General features: G+C 35.5%; 3 protein-coding genes across 3 annotated transcripts; all 3 read right to left on the bottom strand.

Annotated features, from left to right (window-relative positions):
• Nucleotides 1-516: 516 nt before the first annotated feature.
• Nucleotides 517-7,817, bottom strand: LOC145562128 (uncharacterized). The gene is made up of 9 exons (XM_081622312.1): nt 7,671-7,817; nt 5,647-7,258; nt 5,199-5,425; nt 4,741-5,073; nt 3,190-3,436; nt 2,278-2,406; nt 1,970-2,185; nt 1,548-1,671; nt 517-1,233 (listed from the first exon to the last, which is right to left on the bottom strand). Exons 2-9 carry the CDS (start codon nt 7,213-7,215, stop codon nt 998-1,000), a joined length of 3,081 nt encoding a protein of 1,026 aa, XP_081478438.1. The 5' UTR covers nt 7,216-7,258; nt 7,671-7,817; the 3' UTR covers nt 517-997.
• A 5,806-nt stretch (nt 7,818-13,623) lies between these two features.
• Nucleotides 13,624-14,676, bottom strand: LOC145563366 (cold shock protein 2-like). The gene has a single exon (XM_081623810.1). The coding sequence runs from the start codon at nt 14,569-14,571 to the stop codon at nt 13,870-13,872; it is 702 nt and encodes a 233-aa protein (XP_081479936.1). The 5' UTR covers nt 14,572-14,676; the 3' UTR covers nt 13,624-13,869.
• Nucleotides 14,677-15,851: 1,175 nt separating this feature from the next.
• LOC145562127 (ferredoxin--NADP reductase, chloroplastic-like) lies at nt 15,852-19,569 on the bottom strand. Its single transcript, XM_081622311.1, has 9 exons — nt 19,292-19,569; nt 18,929-19,175; nt 18,075-18,208; nt 17,655-17,733; nt 17,137-17,228; nt 16,946-17,023; nt 16,565-16,627; nt 16,218-16,452; nt 15,852-16,124 (listed from the first exon to the last, which is right to left on the bottom strand). Exons 1-9 carry the CDS (start codon nt 19,400-19,402, stop codon nt 16,057-16,059), a joined length of 1,107 nt encoding a protein of 368 aa, XP_081478437.1. The 5' UTR covers nt 19,403-19,569; the 3' UTR covers nt 15,852-16,056.
• Between the last annotated feature and the right edge of the window lie 886 nt (nt 19,570-20,455).

Below are 20,455 nucleotides of genomic sequence, written 5' to 3'. Positions count from 1 at the left end.
AGTTCATAAACAGAATATAAAAAACTATTTGAAAAAATAAATTAAGACTTGTATATAGGTGGTTGAGAATGGTATGACTAAACTTATATAGATGATAGAAAGTCGGCAAACTATAATTCTAATCTTATTCCTAAGAAATGGAAGAAATTAAACGTCATTGAATTTAAATGAATATTCTCCTGGTAAATTACTTTTGTTTTGTTATCTTTTTACTTTAATTTAATGTAAAATCTACGTATTTGAAATTGTTTTACAGGTGATAATGTTATTCCAGTTTTGGAAATTGGTTAATTAAAGCCTTAATTCCTTAAAGGTTAAAGTAATGATTTTTTGCCGTGTCATAAATTAGATTTTCCAATAGCTATGAGATGATATCGGAGTAGTAGGGTATGTGCGGCATTATTCTGTGTTACTCCCTTTGTTCGATTATTCCTTACAAAAAAAGTTAAATTAAAGTAGAAAAATATTAAGAGTACTTTTACTCATCGAAAAATTTTAAGAGTACTATTATTCATATAAATTTTAAATATTACCTCTGTTTCATAACAAGAAAAATACCCCCTCTTTTATAATAAATAGTTACTAAGAACATAGCTCTTATTTGGTTATCCCTACCAATTAAGGGGCAAAGCGTTTTACAAAAAAATTGTATACATGGCCAAAGGGCTAACAAATTTTCCTATTATAAAATATTAGTACTCTGTATTGGCCTTGTACATTTCTTGAAATACATAGTAAAAAGGATCAAAATTCATCAAATCAAAAATAGGTTTTAGACACCACCAGCTTTCTCCGAAGAACAATTGCTACCAAGAAAGCCAGAAGGTCCATGTTTTAAATGTATTTGATATGAAATTGCTCTCTCTGAGAAAATCATAACAAATAACAATAACCAATGGGTTTTCAAATTATTTTACTGCACAATGCATTTGGAGAGACCAAATATGCTCTCTCTTTTCTCAAATTTGGTCCATCATATAAAAAATCAAGCAGAGGCTCATGGGAATGGGATTGGCTCTGGTTGCAATGCCTTCTGCACGAGCTCGGTCTGTTCTTTGCTATGAACTGAGATAAAACCAGTAGCAGTTGCAGCAGATGGAAGGCGCCCAACATACTTAATGTCATCAGCAGTTCCTCTATTTACAGATTTCATTGCAGTACATAAACGAGGTGCAATGTAGCTGTAAGCGCCCATGTTCATTGGTTCTTCCTGACACCACACAACCTCAGCATCTGCAGTAAATATTGTAAGTTAAAACTCTGATGCAACCAAAATCTTGTTACATGCAGGATCTTGTCCACAAAGTAAATGCAGCATGAATTAGAATGTGGAACGCTTAAATGCCTGAAATTAGACATCTCCAATGCTCCAAAACAGTCACACCAACAAACCCCTCATCAGGCCATGGTGATGGCAAGTTTGAGTCGTCAAGATATATACAACCAAGCTTTCGATGATATATGGACGTTTACAAAACATTAACGAATAAAATATACCAGAGTAACCTGAGTATAATGCATGTAACCAAACCAATTTTGAAACTTACTTGGATACCGATTCAACTCTCGTTGGACAAGGTCATATGGGAAAGGGCAAAGCTGCTCCACTCTACAGATGGCAACATCACTGTTATTTTCTTTCTTCCTCCGTTCGTCAAGCTCGTAGTATACCTACAAATTTTCAGAGTGAGGAACAGTGACTTCACCAGAACACCAACATAATTGATAAACTTTAGAACACATGCCAGTGTTGCACAAATTAACACGTCTTCAGGTCAAACACTGGCCCATGACACAATGAACAAAGAGAGCAAACATATTAAACTACTCCTAATTTCTTTTACGTCAACCAATATTGTTGTCTACATATCTGGCAAAAATTGCACTAACAAAGATCCTAAATCCTGCTTGATGAAGCAAAACCAAAAAATATGATGCTATATTGTTGACCAAATTGAAAAACACTTACTTTCCCAGAGCATAGAACCAAACGCCTAATGCCCTCCTCACGATCCGAGTGCATATTCTGGTCCTTAATGAGACGCTTGAATCTGGTTCCTTGTTTATCAAAACCAGGATGACCCTGAACATCATCAAATTCAGAAAGATTTGATTTGCAATCTTTGTGACGAAGTAAATTCTTGGGTGACATGACAATCAGAGGTTTGCGGAACTCCCTGTGTATCTGAATAACAAGAAAATAATATGAGCAAACGGAAATACGAAAGATCTATTTCACAACATTTCAGATTACAGGAGCTGCTAAAATGCACTCACCTGACGACGCAAAACATGGAAGTAATTAGCAGGGGTTGTGACATTGACAACTTGCCAATTGCATTCCTGGATTTGCTTCCGTTGTGTGGGTTCCATCTCAGGTATGACATAGGGGTTGTCATCACTCATCTGAAAAGAAAAAATTTAAAGCACACTCAGTCAGGCTCATCTGACTCACCAAAAGCTCAAATCACAAAGCTAAAATCTTCCCAAGCAATCAAGTGCCATTTCATGAAACAAAGCAAATATATCTCCAAACCTACCACCCCCTGGTGAAATAGAGTAAAATGAAAATTGAGGGATGACCCATAACTACCCTTCCAAGGAGATGGTTATGCAATGACCATTCTGACTCAAAGGACCTATCATACATGAACAACAATGTAGTACATCAAACAGATAAAGGATAGTTTTTTGACATGCTTAGATCAGTCTTGGACAAAATCAAGATATGCAGTTCAGATCACAAAGCTTTGGAGCAAGATAGGTTGGGTTCAGGCTCAGCTCAACCACATGCACAACATTTAGCTCCAAATTATGCTTTTACTTGCAATTAGATTGAAGTTTCTTAAAATCTGGAATATGTTTACCAGAACCCATATTCAATTATAAGGACAAAGTCTACTAGTCAACAAACCAAGCCATTTTTTGTCAGCAAATTGAATGGCGCCCTTACTCAAAACTATACCCATGATTCATAGCACAGTGAATGAACCACTTTAAACATCGCCCTAAAACCTAACTCCCCACTCATGCCAATAACAATGAAATAAAATGACAAATTCTTCCACCACTCTGTGATACAGTGTTGAGGATCTTCAAAAAAAAATATATATATACCTGTAAGTTCATATATATGGCAAAAGCAGTTCATGAGGTCCATATAAAGCTTCTTTAAGTAGAGAGTAATACCTGTAGGAAACGTTCCAATCGTGCACTTGAATGCTCAGGTCCTTGACCATCATATCCATGAGGAAGTAGCACAACAAGACCAGTTTGCCGCAACCACTTTGCTTCCCCACTGCTCAAGAACTGATCAAAAATTACTTGTGCCCCATTAGAAAAGTCGCCAAACTGAGCTTCCCAGAGAACCAACGAATTGGGATTTTCCATGGAATATCCTAATTCAAAACCAAGAACACCAAACTCTGAAAGGGAGCTGCACCAAGAACACAAATCAAAATATTATGCAAAACCTATGAAGGGTGGGTTCAACTGAACCCACAAAATTCTTGAAAATAATATGCAAAGCTGATAATGATGTTTGGTTCAATGGTCAGGGTGTAGCATATTAATCCTTTATTCTTCTTGTTCTCCCTTTATAACTTTTCCTCTCCATATCTCTAAGTTTTTGTTTCTGTAGAATCATTCTCACTTCTAAAATTCCAGATCTTAGAAGTTTCACCAAACTTGAGACATCAATATTCAACCCCAAAATTTCGTTAATAGTATAAAAATTCAAGTCCCTACTACGAGGTACAGTATCTTCCTTTGTTTCCTGACTTTTCTCTTCCCAAATACGGGATTTTCCTATGAGCTATGACCTATGGAAAAAAAGTTATGTAAGGTATAATTGTAAAATTTTAATTTCTTCAATTAAGTCCAACTGATATGAGAATAATTTGTTGGATGTCATAATCAATTCAATTTGGTCGTCCAAACGACTTTGAACACATGTGGCTCAATTCCTATATCTTCCACCAAGGCCGGGATATAAGGGCCATGACGACAGGGGGGGGGGATTACACCAGAAAATAACAGTATTACAGAATGGTTTATATAAATGAGAACAGTCAGACCATTATGTTAAAACAGTATTTATAAACAGTACAAACAGCACCTCTGGTTCTTCACATAAAAACTTGCTTTCTTCAAGGATCATGTTCTTTCTCTAGTTTGCTATTGTGATCCTATAAACTTATCTTAACCCATCAATTGATGACTATAAAACTACAGGTTCTATAACTCTTAGGTTGGAAAGAAAATAAAAATTGGCTGTATTGGCTAAGAAATTTAAACTAAGGTTGACAGGAGAACAACATGCCACAAGATGAAAAGTTAGCAAAGGCAATTAAAGACAACTAAGGCTCCTCATAGAAAAGACAGATAAATGAAAATTTAAAATCGCCCATAGTATACCCCAGTTTTGCATGAATTTGCAAACCATTAGATCTTCTTATCTCTCGTGGAAATAAATAAATTTCTGAAAAACTTTTCAAATATGTTTACTGATTGTTTAATTTTCCAGAACCCAGAACTGTAAGATGCCATGGTTTAATCCTTAAGATTCCATCCTAAAATGTACCCTCTAGACTTCAGAGGCAAACTGAATTAAGTTTGGCAGAAGGTAAGTTAAATATTTGAGTCCTCAAAAACAAAAGGAAAGATGTCACAAGTTCAATCCAAAATAGAAATAGTTTGCATTAAGTATTGGGTGCAAAGCCATACTTATAAAGAGCTCACCTGTTACTAACAGTAAACATTTCGTCATTTTGGTTGATATTGACATGGTCCAATGGGCAGTATTTTTCTCCAGTTTCTTGATCATGGAGTACAGAATGCCTATGGCTGAATGTACCCCTCTCAACATCTTGACCGCTCAATCGTACATGATTTCCTTCAACTAGCAGAGTAGCAAAGGCTAGTGCTTCTCCAACTGCCCAATCAATGCCCTCCCCAGTTTCAATCATCTGAGCACGTTGCTCATAAATCCTTTTCACTGCTTTGTGTGGCTTAAATGTTTCGGGAAGTGTGGTGATTGCCTTGCCAACATTTTTCAAGATCTCTGGTTGAACCCTGGAAAAAAAAAAGAAAAAAAAAAAAAACATGATTTAGAATGACAATTCAAACAGTAATTAAGCACAAGTGCCACATAGACACCTAATAATTTATGTTTAGAAAGTCCATAAAAGTATAAGTACCCAGTGTTACGGATTCTAGAGAGTTGCTCGGGTGACTTGAAACCTAGCCAATAAGCAGAAAGCCACTCCCTCTTTTTAGCCACATGATCCTTGCTGGCATCAAATTCCTCATTGAGGATAGTTATAACCTTCTTTTGGATCTGATCAATAACTTCCTTTGACATTTCCCCAGCGTCCAAAACCTTCTTCTTGTACATTTCAAGAGCAGAAGGGTGACTTCGGATGACCTGTCAAAAAATTAACCAAAAGTAAGAGGACAGCCTTCTGTGATTCTTTCCCTTCTTCCACTAACTCTCTTCCAATGCAACAGTTAGGTATTTGATCGTCTATCTCTGGTAGTCTCAACTCTCAAGTACAGCAGTTCCATACAAAAAATGAATGCAAGCTAATATAGTTAACACCAAGAAATATACAACCCGGAAACGAACAAGTTTTTTAACAGACTTACCTTATACATTTTTGGTTGCGTGAAAGATGGCTCATCAATCTCATTGTGACCAAATCTACGATAGCAAACTATGTCGACCACAACATCTGAATGGAAGGTTTGACGCCACTCTGCAGCAAGCTCACAAACATGAACCACAGCCTCCAAATCATCCCCGTTTACATGAAAAATAGGAGCATTTAGAGCTTTTGCGACATCAGTACAGTATTGTGATGATCTTCCTGCCGTTGGATCAGTTGTAAAAGCAACTTGATTGTTTACCACAATGTGGATAGTACCACCAGTGGTATAATTTGGAAGAGCACTAAGATGCAGTGTCTCATAGACTACACCTTGTCCAGCAAAACTGCCATCACCATGGATTAAAACAGCCATATTTTTTGTCCTGTCAGTGTCATTTGAATAATATTGCTTAGCCCTTGTTTTCCCAACCACAACTGGATCCACAGCTTCTAAGTGACTTGGATTGGCAACCAATGAGAGATGGATCCTCTTACCACCCCTAGTAGGCCTATCATAAGAAGTTCCTAAATGGTACTTGACATCTCCCGTTCCTGTGTAAAGCCCAACCTCATCTGTAGGTTTTATGCCGCCACTAAACTCACTAAATATCTGTCGAAGTGGTTTTCTTACAACATTACCCAACACATTTAACCTACCCCTGTGAGACATTCCAATGACAATATTCTCAACCCCAAGATCCGCTGATCTATCAAACATCTCCTTCATACCAGGAATAAGAGTTTCACAACCTTCAAGACCAAACCTTTTAGCTGTAGTCCATTTAGTTGCTAAGAAACTCTCAAACTGAGTACTCCATATAAGCCTATCCAGCATCACTTGACGCCTCTCCTTGTTATATTCCATTGGTGTAGGGGTCTCAATTCTGTCTCTTAACCAGTTACACTTCTCACGATCAGCTATATGCATATACTCATAACCAATGCTTCCACAATATGCCTGCTCAAGACGGTTAAGAATATTTCTAAGAGTCTGAACAGGACGATTCTCAGACAAAAACCCGGCCATCCTCCATACTCCAAGGAAGAATTCACGATCTAGGTCAGCTTCACTGAATCCATGAACATCCAGATTCAAATCATCAGGAATCGGTCTTTGCTCCAGATCCAGCGGGTCCAACTTGGCCTTAAAGTGACCATTAACTTGGTAAGCCCTCACAAGCAATAGTAAACGCATACTTTCCTGAATAGTCTGCCCCGAAATCCCAGGTGACGAAGCTGCTTGGCCAACAAAGTTCCTAAAGAAATTATCCCAAGACTCATCAACACTGCTAGGATCAGCTTCCCAAGCTCTTTGTAACTCCTCTAGGTAAATACTACTGGTCCCATCAAGGAAACTATCAGTAAGCCGCGAAAGGGGCACAGCACGCGGAACAGGAGCTGCATTTGGTTTTGAAACTGTGCTATGGAAAAAACGGGGCTGTGAATTAACAAAATAGCGGCTTTGCGATTCAGTAGATCGCGCTCTAAACACGTAAGAACGCCCCTGAGCTACAGCCCTCCTGACAGCAAGCTTTGCTACAGAAGATCCAGCTCGGAACCAAGCCATAGCTTTGAATCACAAATTCACCAGCTTAACAAAGCATCAAACCCTAGACTCCAACATCAAACCAAAACTGTTGTTACACAACTACTAAAAATTTGAACATGACATTTACATACATAATAATCAAAAATCAACAGATATTGCATGATATTTTTTTCCAGTTAAGATTTGGTGATGAAACTAAAACAATACATTTCATAAATTAACCAAGCATTGCCAAAACGAATTATTACAAATCAAAGTTTCAAATTGTAAAAGCTAATCATATCCATAAATTGATAATTACGGTAACTAATCAAGTTCGTCAGAATCGTATTTTCATCGCCAATTGTAAGCAACGAACAAATTCTCAAAAAAAAAAAAAAAAAAAAAATGCAATTCGTTGATTAAATTGAAGAATATACGTAAGATTTGAATTTACAGAAGATGAACAACCAAAATTAAAACAAAATGAATACCTGAATAGAATTGGATTTGAGTAGAAGATAGTAGATCGATAACCCTAATTATTACTCCGTAGATTTGTAGAGAGAATTCTACGAACTGGAAATGGTTGAAAAGTGCATTGAAAATGCTTTTATTCACAGGAGAAGTTACGGAGTACTCTTTTTTTTATTTCCTTTTTTTCTTTTTTTACTGGACAGGTTAATTTTTTTGTGGCAAATATTGTTTTTGAATTTCCGGAGAATTTCCTCCGGTAAAGGTTGAAGTTTTGTACTTTTATTGGGTGCACGACTGAACGGTATATTCAAGTATTCATCTAATTTAATGTTAATTTTTGTTTTTTATTTGATGATTAAATAAATTTTTTGGTACATTTCGCAAGTGGTTATGTAAAAATCTCTCAATAGAGAGGAAGATTAAATTTTTAGAGTTTTCCATCCATTTCAAATTAAAATTTGATGCTTCTTTTTAATCAAATGGGAACTTAAATTCAAAAAAAAAAAAAAAAAACTTAAATTTGGGTCTTGTCAGTGAATATAACCTTAAAAATCTTAATTTTGCGAACTCTAAATCAAGTAGTTTCATTTTTGAAATATTGTTTCATCAAAAAAAAAAAAAAAAAAAAAAAAAAAAAAGATCATCGAAATTTTGTAATTGTTACTACTCCCTCTGTGTTTTAATAAGTGTTACACTTATCGAATCCGGTTGTATTTTAATAAGTGTTACACTTTTTTTTTTCTTTGGCAAAAAGCTACCTTTAAATATTATATCTCTATTCTTTTATGGTCCTCATTCAAACTCACTCTTACTTTTTTTATTACATATACTTCATTTCACATTCATTATTTTTCAAAAAATTATTTACTCCATTATCTTTCTTTTACAATTTTTTAAGGAAAATGTTATATATAGCTCTTAGGGCTACATATAAACATTAAATTTACATTTGAAAATCGTAAAAAGTTAAGAAATCATAAAAATATAAACACTAATTACACTGATTTACGCGTGTTTTGTCATGAATTCCTAATTTTATACAATTTTCCAAGATTGAATTCAATGCTTATATATAGCCCTTAGGGCTACATATAGCATTACCTATTTTTTAATACTTCAACTACCCTACTTACCTCTTATTTTATTTAAGTCAATTAAATTGCCTAAAACTATGTGCGATCAAATTGTAACACTTATTAAAACACGGAGGAAGCAGTAGATTTAGCATTTCAAGAAGGTATTAAGAAGTGTTACTTTGTATTTCCAAAACCAATCTTATTAGCAATCATGGAAAAAATCATTGCATGATTTTCAACATTATCGTCATTTTGAAAAAAAATGTTCTTAAATTTGTGATAATCACTTTTTCTAATGTTGTTAGGAGGCAACTAAAACGACAAATTTAATGACTAAGGCCCTGTTCTCATCAGATTATTTTCAGTTCAGTTTAGTTCTAATAAGTTTAGTTCAGTTCAGCTCCCAATTTCCTTCTCTCATAAAATATTCATTTCATTTTAGTTCAGTTCAGTTCAGCTCTAATAAGTTCAGTTCATTTCAGTCAATGAGAACAGGCCCTAATTATGGAATCATCTTTGCATACTTTATTAATTTAACCTATATATGTAATGATTTATTCTCCTGTATCATCCAAAAGAATTGAATTAGTTTTGTTTTAGATTAAAATTTGAATAGTTAAAAGTCAAATAAGTATGAATTTTATATGAGAACATTGATAAAGTCAACCATGTTTTGAGTAAGAAAATCAAATGATTAAACAAATTGAATCAAATTTGCAAAAGTGATAGCATGTATTACTGTATTAAATCTCAAAAAATTTGCAAAGTTAAGCCCTGTTCACTTCACCTTATTTTTGTTGAATTGAAATTATTTTTACTGAAATAAAATTATATCTGCTGAAATTAAATTATTTTTACTAAACTGAAATTATTTTTGCTGAATTGAAATTATTTTTACTGATTTTCTATTATAATTCTTCTTTAAGGTAACTGAATTTTACTGAACTGGACTTATTTTTACTGAACTGAAATTATTTTTACTGAACTGAAATTAATTTTACTAAACTGAATTTATTTTTACTTAATAACTTAGCAGATGCGAGATATTACAATCCACTGACTAAACTAATTTCAAACCTTAACACTAGTTTGTTAATAATGTTATGATTTTGTAAAGTGATACATTTAAAGTGATACTTGATGAAGGGGTTTTCGTGCGGATAATGTTGTTCTTTACTACTCCCTAGTGCCTTTTTATGTTTGCTCTATGACTCACTTGTTTGTTAGAGGAATAATCTTATTTCTTACTATTCCCTTAATCCGTTTTCGTTTGCTCCATGGCTCACTTGTTTGTGTGAGGAATAATCTAGTTCCGTATCAAGCATCAAGATTTCTTTCTTAATCAATACTTAACTTTTTGTCTATTCTTTTTGGTATTGACAAAGTGATCATATTATCACGAATATGCATTTTCCCACAAAATTTTGATAGTTGAAGCAATCAAGTAGGGCTGCAAACGATCCGGGTCGAGTCGAGTTTTAGTCTGTTCGAGCTAAGCTTGATAAGAACTATTCGTGTTCGAACTATCTCGAGTTTGAACGAGCTTTTAAAAATCTTATTCGAGCTAGGCTCGTTATGAATTTGGCTTGTTCGAGCTTTGTTCACGAACGTACTCGTTTGCATTTCAAGTTTAAGTTCGAGCTCGAACAGGTCTAAATCGGGCTTGATTAAATAAACGAGCCTTAATTTATTATTTAAAAAATGGTTTCTTTTAAATTTTAACACATCTATTTAATTTTATATAAGATGTTTATATTCTTTCTATAGAAAAAGGTAATGACGAAGTTTTCATACTTTTACATTATGAAATAATTAGTACTTTTTACAAATATGTATGAATATAAGATATATAAATTTTTCGAATTTTAATTGGGCGTGAAAAAACTTATAAATTGACTTAAACAAACTGTTCATGAACATTACCGAGTCGAACATGATGTTGTTCGAACTTTGTTCATTTATTTGACGAGGTTAAGATTTTTGTTCAAGCTTGTTTGTTAGTTTAACAAACGAGTTTTGACCAAGCTTTGACCAAGCTTATTCGCGAGTATTTCACAGACGTATCGGCTCATTTACACCCCTACATTCAACATATCCTATATAAAACAAATCGATAGCTTGTAATAACCCAATTTATTTCCAATTCTGGTATCTAACACATTAAAAGAATTCTCCTCAAGAAGGAAGTCCCATTTTCAACTCATATCTTTTTTCTTACCTTTTAAAACAAACAAAAAAGGAGAAAAAAACAAGAATAGGAATAGGTGTGATTGAAAAATAACGTTGACAAGCCCTCCTCTGAAACGGTAGCAAGCAACGACATAAAAAATAACGTTAAATCTTGCCAACAATTAAATTAAAATCAACCCCTCTTGTGAAACTGTAGCGGGCAACTACATAAAAAACTTATCGATGTAAATTTTTAATTGTAAATATATTTAATCTCACACTAACAAAAATTATTACAGATAGAGTAATAAAAAAAAGTAAATTAAAAAAATTAAAAATGAATTAATTGTGATCAACCCCTTCACAATTTTACATGACTAATGACAGAAGAAATTCAGCCAAGCTTTTGTATCAGCAGAAGCACATCAAACAAATATGGAGTAACTCAAGTTTTATCAAACATGAAACATTTATAGCAGCTTCGCATAGATACATTCAGAGAGATCACTGCAACATACAGCATGAATAATGAACTTTCCGTTTGTACCATATAACTTGTGGATCAACTTTGTGAGAGCTCTACATTACGGAGTAACAAATAAGCTTAAAAATAGCTTTTGCTTACACTAAAGATTCTCAATTAGACAACCCATACAAATTTAGATCTTCTCCAAAAACATTAACCAACAGAATGCAGGTCACTAATCACTACATAGGCAGGATGCTCTGTTCCTACACTCCGGAAATCAGAAATCACGCAGACTAAAAACAGCAAAATGAACTACCCACCAAAAAAACTAGAATAAGAAATCAAAATAAACCGCTGGATAAACTTCCAAAATCTTATATTGGCATCAAATAGAAAAATCTGGAAAGGGAACCTAAGATAAAAAGAGAGATTTGAATACACCTTGGAGCAAGTTGACTTACGGCAATAGAAAGCAACAATTACGTCAAAGATCAGCCATTGGTAGTAATATAATGATTCAGAAGGCGAACAAATAATCAATCAACATCAACCAACATCTGCTAATCAAAACCTGTCTAAAGGGCTATGATTCCTAGTTCCTTCCAAGGGTACGGATGAAATCAAGACAAGAAATTATATCAGACTTACTTTCAACTCTTTCACCATCCAACTGCAGCAATTCGATTAACAACGCTCATTATGTCTCTGAAAATTTAGAAAATTGCAATAGAAGACAGCCAAAAGTTAAATACATTTCCAACATCCAGCAGACCATGTATTAACTCCTTAGATACCGCAGGCACTTCTATCTCCAAAGCAAAGCCAGAACTGTAACCAACAAGATGAACAAAACCTGAAACAGAACAGGGCTACTTCGGTGCACAGGCTATAAGAACTTGAAACAAATCAAAGAGACTGTTGGAAGGAAAGAAGGCCCCATAAACATAAGCACACCTAATTAGCTCTCCTAAATGAATTAACTCCCAAGATGCTACCAGAGTGACAGAGTCTACAGATACATAGATTGAGAAGCAGAATACAGAAACACAAAATGAGTGGCAGGCCGTAGTCTGTATATAGGCCTTTAGGGCATGCCAACAGACAATTTAACCCTTTTTATTTTTTTTATTTCCAGCAATTATGACTGTCAATTCTTGACAAAACTAAAAAGATGATCAGCAAGCTATGTCCTAAAAAAAACTCCCCAATCCCGCATCCATGTCCTCCGATTAAAAAGAAGACTAAAGCTCAGAACACCAACAATACTGATGTCTACTAGCATCAAACAGATAGATGGCATCAAGTGCTTGGAAAAATTAAATATAACAGATACCGAACTTAATCAAAAATAAACCTTCACAAACTGATCATTGAAAAAAGATCAAAAAAGAGGAAGAGGTGACATTCCATGACTAAATTGGCCAAAGCCAAAGAAATAGTTCAGCAAAACTAGACATAATTTAGACTTAATCGGACTGCATTCAGAACAAGACATTACTATTTGCTCTACGTAGAAAGCAGAATTTCCTCCATCACTGGTTGCAGCATTTGGTTAAGATTCTTAGAATAAACTGTTTATAGGTCTCCAGTTCAATTATCATTGAATTCATCTTAGGAACAATCCACGATGTATTTATATCACTTGCTACTTTTCTACGCTAATCTTAGCACAAATCATTTTTGTTGGTTAGCTAGACTACATAATTTAATTAACCAGGCATGAACTCTTTGAGTTCCTACATATCAGCAGATCGATTATATCCCAGATTCTACACCTTCCCAGCTTCCTAAATCTCAGTTTAAGATCTTCAAAATATATTACAAATTTACAATCCAATTTCACAAAATTTTTAAATTAGTAATCAAATATTTCTAAAACTTTTTATCAAGGGCTTGAAAAAATTGTACAGAGCCCCATTATCATTGTCCTGTCCCTGAAAATCCCAATCTAATCTAACAAATTCATCAATTCCATGGCTACGGAGAAATCAACTTGAGATACTGATTCAATTCTACTAGCAAACTTTCAGCTAATCCTGTATTATAGCACAAATCCAACTTCATAATCCAAAGATAATACAGAGTACAATGCCAATTGCATACCCAATTCCACAATACAATGTTAAAAAATGCAATTGAAAAGAATTTCAAAACCATAACACCAAGATAATCGATTATAGAGCACATTGAAAAATTTGAATCATGAATTCATGATTAAACATAGTGTAAACCAACCATAGAAACAACACAATGAAGTAACCAAAAGATCATGTATACCATCCGCAAACAAACCGGAAAACATCAATGTCATCGAAAACTCCAGTAAATAGGATATCAACATTTTCCCACTCAAGTTATCCTATGTATAACCAACAGAAAAACAGGGGGAAAACAATACTAGCATAGCATAACAAAACAAAAAATTATGATAGTAGATATAAGTATTTTTTTTATACGAAACTAGAGACTAAATCAAGAGAAGAGATAACACTGTACGTTTCTCTAAGCCGCGTTAGTGCATTCCCTAGCAATATGCCCTGGTTTCCCACAACTATAGCAATTGCCACCGCCGCCGCCACCCGATCTCCCACCAGACCTGCCACTCTCCTGACGACAATCCCGAGCCATGTGTCCGAAAGCGCCACAATTGAAACACGCCCCATCACCACCACCACCTCCTCCTCTTCCTCCTCCACTGCCACCTCCGCCTCGGCATTCTCGGGCGAAATGCCCGGGTCGTCCGCAATTATAGCAATTCCCACCTACACCGCCGCCACCAACGCTGCCACCACCACCGTATCCACCACCGGAATTCTGTTGACAATCACGAGCAAGATGACCAGGTCGATCACAATTGTAACACCTTCCACCATCAGAATTGCTGTTCCTTTGCCAACCGCCATTGAAACCACCTCCACCACCGCCTCCCCCGCCGCCATTCGATCGGCGACCACCGGAGGAAGGAGGAACAATAGAAGCACCGTCAGGTCCAGTAACATCGACGGCTTTCGGCTTGTTATCAGAGCCAACAGCGAAGGTGAATTCGACGGTTGCACCTTCCGTTAAAGTACGATAACCTTCAGATTTGATCGAAGAATGATGAACGAAAAGCTCTTCACCTTCATCTTCAGGTGTTATGAAGCCATAACCCTTGCTATCGCTGAACCATCGTACAACACCTCGAGATCGATTATCTTGCGCCATTGTTGAAGAGAAGAAGAAAACCCTAACCCTAGAATTACGAGATTTTTCTGAGTGCGATAAGAGAGAATTGATCGGGTTTGATTTCAGTTTATATAGAGGCTAAAACCCTAGTGGAGTTTGGTTATTTTTTCTAGAAAATTCTGAAAGTTGGGTTTTATTTTTTTAATGTGGGGTAATGTAGGGTCAAAGACTGGGCCCATAGAATCGTCTATTGGAATTCTTTAAGCTTAAGTTTGACGATTTATTTGTTTTTTTATGACTTGTTCTTTTGCAATAGTAAGGGATGACAAGGATGAGCATATATGAGCTTAGCTTCATGAATCTATCATCCTACAATAAGTACAATCTTTTCCTCAAAGTTATTCATTCGCGACAACAACAATAATAACTTTTAAAATATACCGACTTTTAACCTTGATAACACTAAATCTTTTATAATTTGATCGCTCTTAAATATGAAGGACAACTTTCTTACGAGTGACTGCGGATTAAATAACATGCACATTGAAAACGACAATCTCATAGTTATCAAACTCAATTGAAGGTTATATGATCACATTGTTACGAATGTGAGTTTTACTGTCAACAAGTGTCATAGTTGGAGCATTCAACACATATACCATAAGACAAATCAAATAGGTTTGGATAGCTAATATTGATCACTTTCTTCCTGTGTTTCAAAAAAACAAAAAAACAAAAAAAAACCACCTTTATAGACTCATCACAAGCAAGTACCACCAGATGGTAAACAATTTAAATCATTTCTCATCTCATCAACTCGCAATTTGAACTTTGATTTTGAAATTTCAATTTCAACAACATACCTTGCACATAGTGCAACGCATACTAATCATGATCCACCCGTGTTCTGCAATAATTCCTAAGACCATGAGTGTTAAGGCTTCAACAATAGCCTCTGAAGATACGAAATGCTCCTTGAAGTTAATGAGGTAAGAACATTTTTGCCACCCATAAAAATCTTTCTATGATTGATTTGGAGAGGTAAAGGGAGAAAAAAGAATTCCAATTCTGCCTTATCAAAACTATACTCCAAGCTTGCCTGCTAGTTCCTAGTATCAGTAATCTGCAACATAGATTTGAATTGCAACCAATGGCATAACAATGCTCATCAACCTGCAAGCTGACTATTTTACAAGGGCTTGAGAACACAGTAAAACCTGACAAATTGCCTCATATAACCTCATATATATGCCATGCCACAAAACATATAATCAGATTATACATTATAGCATAAGTTCATTCTCATGATTTCCTCCGTGTACAAGTGTCGACAATGATTTTCATTATATTAGCTGAATACTAGTCTTCTGACAAGAGCTTTATGCTATGGCGCTAAAATGCAATGGCTTATCGTCAATACAATATAAGGAAAAAAAACTGACCTATCTACAAGGTGCAGTGAAAAATAGGTAATAAATATAGCTGCTTCACAAAAAGGAATAAGAGATGTTTGTACAAAAGTTATCAGTAGACTTCCACATTCCATTGTTCTGCCTTCTTCAATGTCCTCTTGTATTCAAGCCAATCAATGCCTGGAAAAGAAGAAAGAAAAGAGTAAATAAGTCACCAGCTCACTGTGTTAGAGTTTAGCAGAACTTTGGATTCTATATTTGCTTTCAGCTTACCTTCGGCAGCAGCTAATGAACCCATAATGTCATCGATTCCCTTTTCCATTCCCTTAAGCCCACACATGTAGACGTAAGTGTTATCTTTCTTCAACATTTCCCACAGCTCGTTGGCATATTCTGCCATACGGGTTTGAATGTACATCTTCTCCCCCTTCTCATTTGTCTGCTCTCTGCTGACAGCGAAATCTAGTCTGAAGTTGTCTGGGGCCTTCTCCTTCATCTTCTCAAATTCCTGTGAGCATTTTTCAGTGAATTGGTTAGAAATGTTGGTCTAGAAGAGTAACCATTTGAAAAACAGTTTTTACTGCCAAATTTTTAGGCTAGATGATGTAGATTTAACTCACCTCTTTGTAGAGCAGAGAACTGCTTGTGGGTACACCCAAGAAGAGCCAAGCCAAGCCGTTAAACTATAATCAGAAAATTTAAGGAAGTCATCAACTAACACATCGAGCATATATCAGTGAGAGTACTAAAAAAAACCAATCTGATTTTGAAATTGCAATAGATTTATCAAATACCACACAACTTGTAAAAATTTTACTATTCTGAGTGCAGGATTTCCACTAGAAAGATATATAAATACGTCCATGGAAGAAAGTTCGAAAGAATAATTTTTAAAAAATTCCAAGATAAGCAAGACGAAATCATCTGATTGTCAGCCATGCATGTTTCCCATGTCTAGCAACAGTTTCTAGAAGACAGTAACACAAGCATATACAACTTACCTTGTAATCATCGTGCTTTTCAAAGAACATCTTCCACAAGAATGAACGGAAAGGAGCAATTCCAGTTCCAGTTCCAAGCTACAACAATGGAGTCGATGTTCATTAGGCTTGAGTAGTGATGAGGAAAACCATGATAGATAGTAGCACATACACGTGGAAGACAACGTGACAAGCTCAGGAATAGGGCATACCATGATAATTGTGGCATTGGGGTCTTTGGGCATCAACATCTCCTTTCCAACTGGCCCTGTTAACTTCACTTCAGCACCAGGCTTCAAGTCACCTGCATAGAATATAAGAATTTTGAGTTGTTTGCGTCAAAGTGAAGTACAATGTCGATGGTAAATGGTCTCAGAAATATCAGCAGAAGCAAACACTTGTAGTTCATATAAGTATAAAAATAGGGCATACAGAGTAGTTCAGTAAGACCAACTCAGTCATCCTACTCCCATCAAAGTCACCATATACGTGATACATCCCTTTTAAAGTCACTCGTTCCCATAGATTTCATTTGTTAAACTCATCCTATAGCTCATAGAAAGTCGCCACATATTGACCACACACACTATATGCATTATTTACTCACTGTTTGAATCCAGGACCTCAACTTATAAGAGATGTGGGATTTCTTTGAGCAGTGACTATACAACTAGATTGTACTATATAAATGAAAACAAATTCGGAAAGTATGAGGATTTGGCATCCTTACACAAAAAGTTTGAGCAGACTCCCTTGACAGTTTCTCCAGCATCATTGGTGTAGATAAGTCGTTTTACACACAACGAAACCTAAAAGCACAGAGAAAACAATAATTTACCCCGCGGGAAAGATAGATATAATGTCAAACAAGACTGACAAACAAATAATGATAATAGGCTATTAGGAAGTTGAAATTATTATTATGGTATGATATGCTTCTATTGATCCTGATTTCCTGACAGAAACCAAAGCATCCTTTACTCTCTTAGCTCTATCACATTCTCACCCTTAATATTCATATAATTGTACATTCACAAGTCCTCGACTTCCAAATAAACAACATTCAGATAATGCAAGCACGCAACTCCTTACAAAATTTGAAAATACAGACAGCACAAAACAATATAATCTAATAGGGTTTGATCCTTACAGTTTTAGCATCACCAAAGTCACCAAGAGCACTGCTGGCAATCGAGTACAACCTCAACTTATGGGGCTTTCCATTCTTGTCTTCACCATCTGGAATGACCCCAACAGATTGCCCTTCTCTGTAAGGGATCTCTCCTACAAATACATGCAACCAAATTCAAAATTTGAGTTGAAAAAATACCAATTTACCAATAAGAAGATCAAGATCACATAAAGTTTCTGTAAGACCACATGATTGAGTGGCAAATCTTACAAACTCATCCTAATGTTTAACAATAGAATTTCACATACCATCTTTTAACATACAACAAGTTCATGTGATATCCACTCGCATGCTTGAAAAAATGTTCATCATTAAGGTTCACTACATTACAAATAGTTCAAAAACACTACCTTATTGTATGCCATTATATGATTATGCATATATTGAGCATATAACACAAATGTGCGCATCAGTAAGGTTCACTTACTTCACTACAATACTACATATATATCATTCAAAAACACTACTCGTAACTTACTCTATATACTATATAGTATGGTACATATATAATCATATAATTAATTAATTATGAATATACCACAAATTTTTGCATTAGACGGTAGACAAAGTATTAATACTATTAAAATAATGTACAAGTGCCTATCATGTGATCAATATGTTAGTGGTGAAAAAATATTAGAAAATTACCATCATAAACATGTTCTTAACATACAACAAGCTAGTATATTGCAACTTCTTGTATTAGACGGTCAGACCAAGTATTAATTACACAAAATCCGGAGTAATATTAAATATCATACTCGTCTATCATATGATCAAAATGATAATGGTAAAAAGTAATAGGAAATTACCCTCATGGGAAAAAACCATATGCCAGGTCTCTCCAGGTGCATCATCCCCAGTGATTTTAGTGTTAAGAAGACATCTTCCAATGTAAGGGTTCTTAGGCTTGTACTTGTTCACTACAATTCCTTCCTCCATTTTCTTTGAATGCTTCTCAACCTTAGCAGGAGGTGGTGCCTCCACGTCAGATGTGATCTGGGCCCTAATGGGTCCCACTTTCCCTGTTGCAGATACATTCCTGTAATACAGAGGAACCTGCAACACCCATATAAATCATCAAAATAAACATTATAAAACTGCAAAAACTCACACTACCCAGTAAAAAAAATGAGAAATTTGAAATACCCAGCTAGTAAAAAGTGAAAATTTACCTTTTTGTAGGAGATTTTGTCAGGGGAAATGATGGAGGAAGTTCTGGAAGATAGAGAGGATGATTTGGTGGTGGAAGGGAAAGATACGGCGGCGGTGACGGCGGCAGCCATGGCGGAAGAAAATGGGAATTGGAGGAAGAAGAAGAAGAAATGAAAGGAAAATGTGAAAATTTGAGTAGTTTTATTAGTAGTGAAGTGGGTGATGGAGGAGTGGATTATGTATTGGGTGGAGGAAATTGAATGAGCAAATGGGAGTGGTAGTTATGAAGATAAGTTTATGGAAAAATCTTGCTATGCCTTTTCTTTTTTTTCATTTCATGTGTTTTATAGTGTAGTGTTTTCATTCATGGGACCCTTTTTGGGTGTAGATGTTTTTTTGTGGCTAATTGATCTTGTTGCTTTGATTTTTATGTTTTATGATTTTGTTTTAGGGTTTTATACAATTGGATACGAGTGTTTAAGATTTTTTTATTGTAAAAGTTAATACTTTTTTTATTATATGATCGTTTGTCAATGTAAATTTATGCTACTTTTTATGTGGTGACATTTGCCTTGATACCTAACACGATAAATTTCATATGAGGTAACCTCCATAGGTCGTATGTTGCATTGGGCAAGCCACCACGAGCGAGTTTGAGTTGGCACGCTTATAAAGGATATCAGGAATGTGTTGTGTGGGGTGAGATCAAGAGTGCTCTAGTTGAGTACTCAATGTAGCATAGGTGGTGCGCTAACCATGAGAGGAGGTGAGCGAGTTCGGTGGGGAAGTGCCTCTCGACAGGATTTGAGGGATGTTTGTGTTGGGCTGTCAATTATATGGAGGAAACTAATTCAAGTGGATATGTTAAGTGATTAGGAAAGGATGAAGTGTAGAAACATGGGGAGGCAGCAACATAAGCAATGGCGATGAAAGGGAGCCTTGCTATGGTGTTAAGAAAGAGGATACGTTGGGTCAACATGTGACTTCATAGGCAAGCTAGTGCTTTAGTATTATGCTGGGTAGTGATATGGAGCTAACCTTACAGCGCCACAACGAGGGTGATCATGGCTTAGATGGGGGAGTTTGTCACTTGGTGAAAATTTCCCCGCTAGCATAAACAAGTCTCATATGGGGCAACCTTACCCATGACTCTATATTGACGCATGTGTCTTTGTCCATGTTAT

The sequence above is a fragment of the Chenopodium album genome, chromosome 10 (genome assembly GCF_948465745.1).
Source record: "Chenopodium album chromosome 10, dcCheAlbu1.1, whole genome shotgun sequence".
In the NCBI taxonomy this organism is placed as follows: domain Eukaryota; kingdom Viridiplantae; phylum Streptophyta; class Magnoliopsida; order Caryophyllales; family Amaranthaceae; genus Chenopodium; species Chenopodium album.
This window is presented reverse-complemented; position numbering and strand designations above follow the sequence as displayed.